Raw genomic sequence first — 5,949 nt, forward strand, 5'->3', positions numbered from 1 at the left:
GATTGTATCCAAATTTGAGCTGGATCAGACGGTGAAAAAGTCTTCATTTGAGGCTGAACTTCTGACGGTCTGACTCTGAGCTAAAAATGTGGATTTCTTCCATTTTGCCATCATATTTCCTAAGTTTCCTGAAAAGAGCCTTGAAACTACAAATACATGGAAATCATAATAAAAGTCCCTAAAACAAAGTAAAACCTTTGAAAAAGCATTTGAAATCAATGGTGAAAAGTCGTCAAAATCAGGCGTTATCAAGCTACACCAATCAATGCCCTCACCACGACTTCTCAGAGGCATCTCTTCTCAGTACATTATTCAGAGGTCCCCTCCCCAAGATCAGGAATCAACTGGATACAGCTTCTAATGGGAACTTTCTTGAAAAAGAGATCAATGCCGCAATAGAGCTAGTCGAGAATCTCGTGATGTCTAAGAATACATATGGAGAAGATTTCGAGAGGGCTAATAGCAAGGAGCTGAGGATGGAAAAGGATATGAGGGAGCTTCAAAACAAGGTTGACAAAGTACCTGTGGCAACACAAAAGCCTATACACTTTTTAGGCGAGTTTGATGAGCAAGGACCGAGCTTTGAAAATGTGAATGAGGATGGCCTAACACAGGAAGAGATCAATTACATTGGGAATCAAAACCGATATCAGAGGTTCAACAACTACAACTCTAATCAGAATCTCTCATATAAGAACCCCAATGTAGCCAATCCTCAAAAATCAGGTGTATCTTTCTCAGCAGAACCAACAAAGTTTTGCCCATAAGCAGCAGTTTCAAAGTTCTTTCCAGCCTAAACAACAGTTTGTGCAGCAACAACAGAGCTATGGACAGCAGCAGCAACCGGTTCAGAGCAGTAACTTCAGTTCTCAGCCTCAGCAACCGAAGTTTCCACCAGGGTTCAGTCAGCAGCAGTTTCAGCCTCAAGCGGTTCAACAACAGCAGCCGATGGGTCCAGACATGTGTGGTGTACTACAACAGTTGTTACAAGGACAACAAAGGTTTGAGAGTGGATTTACTGATTTTGGTTCCAAGTATGCGTCCATGCAACATGAGATTAGGGAGCTTAAGCAGCATCAAGCTTCCACATCAAGAGGACAAGGTGTTTTACCCAGGAAAGCAAAACCAAATCACAAAGAATATGTCAATGCCATCACCTTGAGAAATGGCAAAGAGTTAGCCGGTCCAGAAAAGAATATAGTGCTCATTGAGGACAATGAGCAAATCGGTGGGGAGGCAGCCCCAAGGGATGAGCAAGAGGATGAGGTTTCAAAGAAAGAAAAGGCTAAAGAGGTGGATAAGGAACCTGAACCTGAGAAGCCTTATGTCCAACCACATCCTTATCAGCCTAAGCTTCCTTTTCCAGGGAGATTCAAGAAACAGATCCTAGACAAGGAAAATGCAGTATTTGAAAAGCAGTTAGAGAACACTCAGATGACATTGCCGATTATAGAAGATTTTCTAATGATTCCACAGGTTGGAAAGTTTCTAGAAGATGTGATTTTGAACAAGACCAAGGAGCTACAAGGGATGGTAATTCTGAGACATGAGTGCAGTGCCATTATTCAGAGGATAACAGTTCCAAGAAAGCTATCTGATCCAGGGAGCTTTACTTTACCTTGTGCTATAGGTCCTTTGAAGTTTGCTAGCTGTTTGTGTGATTTTGGAGCTTCAGTAAGGTTGATGCCTTATACCATTGCCAAAAGGTTGGGGTACAACAGCTAGTCAGCTACAAGCCAGCAAAGATCTCTTTAGTACTCGCTGATAGGTCAGTAAGGTTACCCATTGGATTACTTGAAGATTTTCCTTTGAAAATTGGTGAGATTGAGATCCCAACAGACTTTATAGTCTTAGAGATGGATGAGGAGCCTGTGGATCCTATCATTTTTGAAAGGCCCTTCTTGTCCACAGCAGGAGTGATCATAGATGTCAGAGGAGGCATGATCGAGCTGCACATTGGATCAGAGACCATGAAATTCAATGTAAAAGAGATGATGAAGAAGCCGACCATAGGTGGACAAGTCTTTTACATCGAAACCATGGAGGAGCTGGCTGATGAGCTACTTGAGGAATTAAACACAGAGGATCCTCTCCAAGTGGTTTTAACAAAGGATCAAGGAGAGCATGGGTACTTAGCTGAAGAGAGTGAAGCTTACAAGCGGTTCTTGGATCAGCCGAAGGAAGTTGAAGCTGAAACAAAGTTTTTGGAGATCGAACCAAGCGGTCACGAGGTTTAGGAGATCAGAGGTTCCAATACAAGTCAGGAGATACCTCGGGGTTGCATGGCTGTGGTATCATAAGCCGATTGCAGGGGTAGACCGCATGAACAAACCAAAGCCGAGGGAGCTGCCGATGAGTGATGCGAGCAAAAGCGGGGTTGTTGTTTTCGTTTTACTAAGCTTCAGGTTTTAAATTTATAACCCCTAAATGTCTGAAAGTGCACAGATGTGTGCTGTAGTACTTAGGGTATCGATCCACATAGACTTAGTTGTTTCAGTACGAATACACTGCAATGCTTAAATCAGATTAAAACTAAAAAGGTTTTGGTTTTGGTTTTGGGTTTTTGGTTGTCACTAAATCTAAACTAGAAAGCTAAACAAGTAAAAGCAAATAAAAACGAAAGTAAGTGCAAGCAAGTAAAAATCGGTTATGAATGAAGCAAGTAACAAGCGAATAAAAGCAGAATGGAAATCTAAGGTTGTAAGCAATGAAAGAAAAACGTTGGGGCTCAAGGGTAATTCACAGGGATTCATGGACTAAGCTATGTCGATTTTAAACAAGTGATAAAGGTAATCAACTACGTATGTTCTAGAACTCGAGGCACGGAAGTATGAATAGCCTACTTTCGCAGCACTAAACAACTATCTCTCGCAACCCTGATCAGTAGGTTTCCACTCTGATCCTGGAAGGGAGAAGATGCAATAGCAGAATAAGACTCATCAACATTCACAACTCAACTACAAGTAGGTTTCCACTCCTATAGAAGAATTGCTCTTTTCACCCTAGTTCAGACAATCAATGAAAACTTTCGCAACATATCATATCAGATCGGCTTCTAAGTGGCCAGCAAAGAATCACGCAGTATAATCAAAGGCAAACGAAGAACATCTAGAAGATTATAAATCCTAAATCTATCGATTCATAAGCAAAGACACACGAAATTCCCTTTGAAAAATCCCTTTAAACCCAACTGGGTAACTATTCAAACATATTGTAACAAAGCATCATAAACGAAATTGAAAGTGCAGGAAATTAAAGAGAACAAGGAAGAGAAACGAAGAACAGAGAAGCGGACGGAGGCGCGATGATTGCACTCCAGCTGCGGCTCCTCCTTCTTCGAAGACGGCGGCTCCTCCTTAGGGTTACACGAAAATCTCTTTCTCTCCTCTTTGTCTATTAGTTTCGGTCTCCCCTCTTTAGAATGACCTAAAGAGGGTATTTATAGCTTCTGGGGTGGTCTTGCACACTTAGGGCTTCAAAAATAACGAAAGTAATTGATCTGGGCTTTAATTAAGTCGTCTGGAAAGTGAACGACCAAGTTCCGCGGTCGCGGTGGCTCTACCCGCGGGAAAATGGGTGTTGGCCGCGGTCCCGGCACACGGCTCTCTTCCGGAACTGCATTTTCTGTCATTCTTGCATCGGAAGTATCTGAAGATCTAACCGTTGGATTGTCTCCAAACCAAGTGCATTAGAAAGCTGGTTGGATCCTCTATGTTGTCTCAAATTTTGGGGTGATCAGACGGTGATAAGGTCTTCATCGCTTGTCATACTTCTGACGGTCTGCATTTATCCAAAATTGCTCATTTGTTCCAAATTGCATATCTTTTGCCCAAATTTCCTGTAAAGTCTTTTGAAACTCTAAAACATTGAAAACACTTTAAAAACCATTGAAAACAGAGTTAAAACACCTGCATAAGATACAATTATGATCTATAAAAGTGGTCAAAATATGGTGTTATCAACTCTCCCAGACTTACCTTTTTGTTTGTCCTCAAACAAACTTAAGTCAGGAAAGAAATTTTGAAAATCGCAGGAACTAAACAATATCTCAGTGACCGTCCTTCTAAACCATAACTTATCGTAAAACATCTATTTGGATCTAGTCTAGAAAATTCTCACCAAAATACAAGCAAACTAGTCTGTTAATCCGTCATGCGAAAATCTACACACTTAGATCTAACTTCCAGTCAACTAGCTCTCTACATTCATTAAGTATAGTAGTGAATTCTCATTAAAGTCATTATTCAGGGTAGACGACGTTTGGTATTAAGGCTATTTAAGTGGTGGAGTTAAAGTGTTTAGGGTTACCTGAAGAATATGGAGGATGCAAGATATTATGCAAAACCGCAAGAGAGAGAAGGACCTGTGGATGACCGCAGATGTTCAGTCACTTCTCCTTCGCCAATTGTTGTTGCATAATCTTCCTCCTTTGTTATAAACAATTTTCCCCCAAACTTAGATCTTTTCCGGGAATCATAAAGATTATCTCCAAAACTCCAAATGATCGAGTCAAGCTTGCCTCAAGTATAAAATTCGATCCTCCTAGACTCTCTAAGGTTTTTATTTTCGGATTTTTTTTTTTTTGAAAAGAGGAAACAACCTTTTATAGAGAGAGAGTCTAAGGGGCGAAATTGTACCAAGATTTTGAAGTTTTTCCAAGACAAACTGAGTTTTCTCCTTTTGTTGATTTTTTCCAATGAAATCGCTGTTCTCCGTCTTTAGTGACTGAAAACCGCGTTGATCCTCTTTTTCTCCGACGTTTTTGCACATATCTGCAAGTAGGGCAATGGAAAACAAGAGCGCATGTGGTTTGAAAGAGGTTAGGTTCGGTGGGGAACTAGCTAAAGATAAACTAGCCATTCAGGATCAACAAAGAGTGGTAAAAGGGTAAAGGAGTCCTGAATGTATGATTCGTTTCCCTGATCTAATGCTTTAATGAGAAAATTAAGTCAAAAGTAAGTCTAGATAAAATGAGCTAGTATATCCTGTCAGAAAGAATCTCCATGAATAGAAGTCCTCTGGTGGGATTTCGTAGTGCAAGTACTTAGCTACCGCCTAGTCTAGGCCTAAATCACAAAAGAGCAAAAAACGAGGAAATAGCGTAGAAGCACACTGGTCTAATTCATCATAGTATTGTTTATTGTGTTCCTGGATTGAAAAATTTTTTGAAAAACATTTTGAAAACGATTTTTGAAAACTTTTATGAAAAAACTTTTTGAAAAATTTTATGTGTCCAAAACAAACTCAAAACAAATCAAATTTCATTAGTAACGGATGAACATCCTCCCCCAGACTTATTTCACACTGTCCTCAGTGTGATAAATCTTGGAAAGAATGGTAAAGAAAATAGAAAAGTTGAAATGTTTAGGAGTACTTATCGTGCTAGAGAGTGCTGCTCGTCTTTTGTGTTTGTTCTTCCTTATTGAAAACCTGAATTTAAATGAAACAGAAACAAAGCAATGGAAATTGAAAATAAAGGTCAAAGGGAAATAGATAAAATACCAAGTGGGTTGCCTCCCACTAGCGCTTGTTTCAAGTCATTAGCTTGACATTGTTGCTCGATTAGACTTAACCGGGGTCGTGGCACATCGGCCAATGATGGATCAATCAAAAACATCACTTCTCTTTCGTCTTCTGTTTCTTCTGCCAGATATAGCTTTACACGCTGTCCATTCACTGTAAATGAGTTTCCGGTTCTGTCCCACAGGACAATTGCTCCGTATGGCTTGACTTCCTTTATCGTGAAGGGTCCTGACCATCTTGAACGTAATTTCCCTGGAAAAAGCTTAAGACGAGAATTGAAAAGAAGAACTTTATCGTTAGGAGCAAAAGTTCTATGAATAATATTCTTATCATGATATGCTTTAGTCTTCTCCTTGTAGATCTTCGAGTTTTCGTAAGCATTGTGTCGGATTTCTTCTAACTCGTGAAGTTGAAGTAGTCTTCTTT

General features: G+C 40.1%; 1 protein-coding gene across 1 annotated transcript; it reads left to right on the forward strand.

The window, feature by feature from the left end:
• The first annotated feature begins 218 nt into the window (after positions 1–218).
• On the forward strand, positions 219–2,237 carry LOC112086622. Its single transcript, XM_024155595.1, has 3 exons — positions 219–704; positions 793–1,674; positions 1,722–2,237. The coding sequence occupies exons 1-3, from the start codon at positions 219–221 to the stop codon at positions 2,235–2,237; spliced, it is 1,884 nt and encodes a 627-aa protein (XP_024011363.1).
• The last annotated feature ends 3,712 nt before the right edge of the window (positions 2,238–5,949 follow it).

This window comes from Eutrema salsugineum, unplaced genomic scaffold (genome assembly GCF_000478725.1).
Source record: "Eutrema salsugineum unplaced genomic scaffold, Eutsalg1_0 scaffold_2, whole genome shotgun sequence".
NCBI classification, from domain to species: domain Eukaryota; kingdom Viridiplantae; phylum Streptophyta; class Magnoliopsida; order Brassicales; family Brassicaceae; genus Eutrema; species Eutrema salsugineum.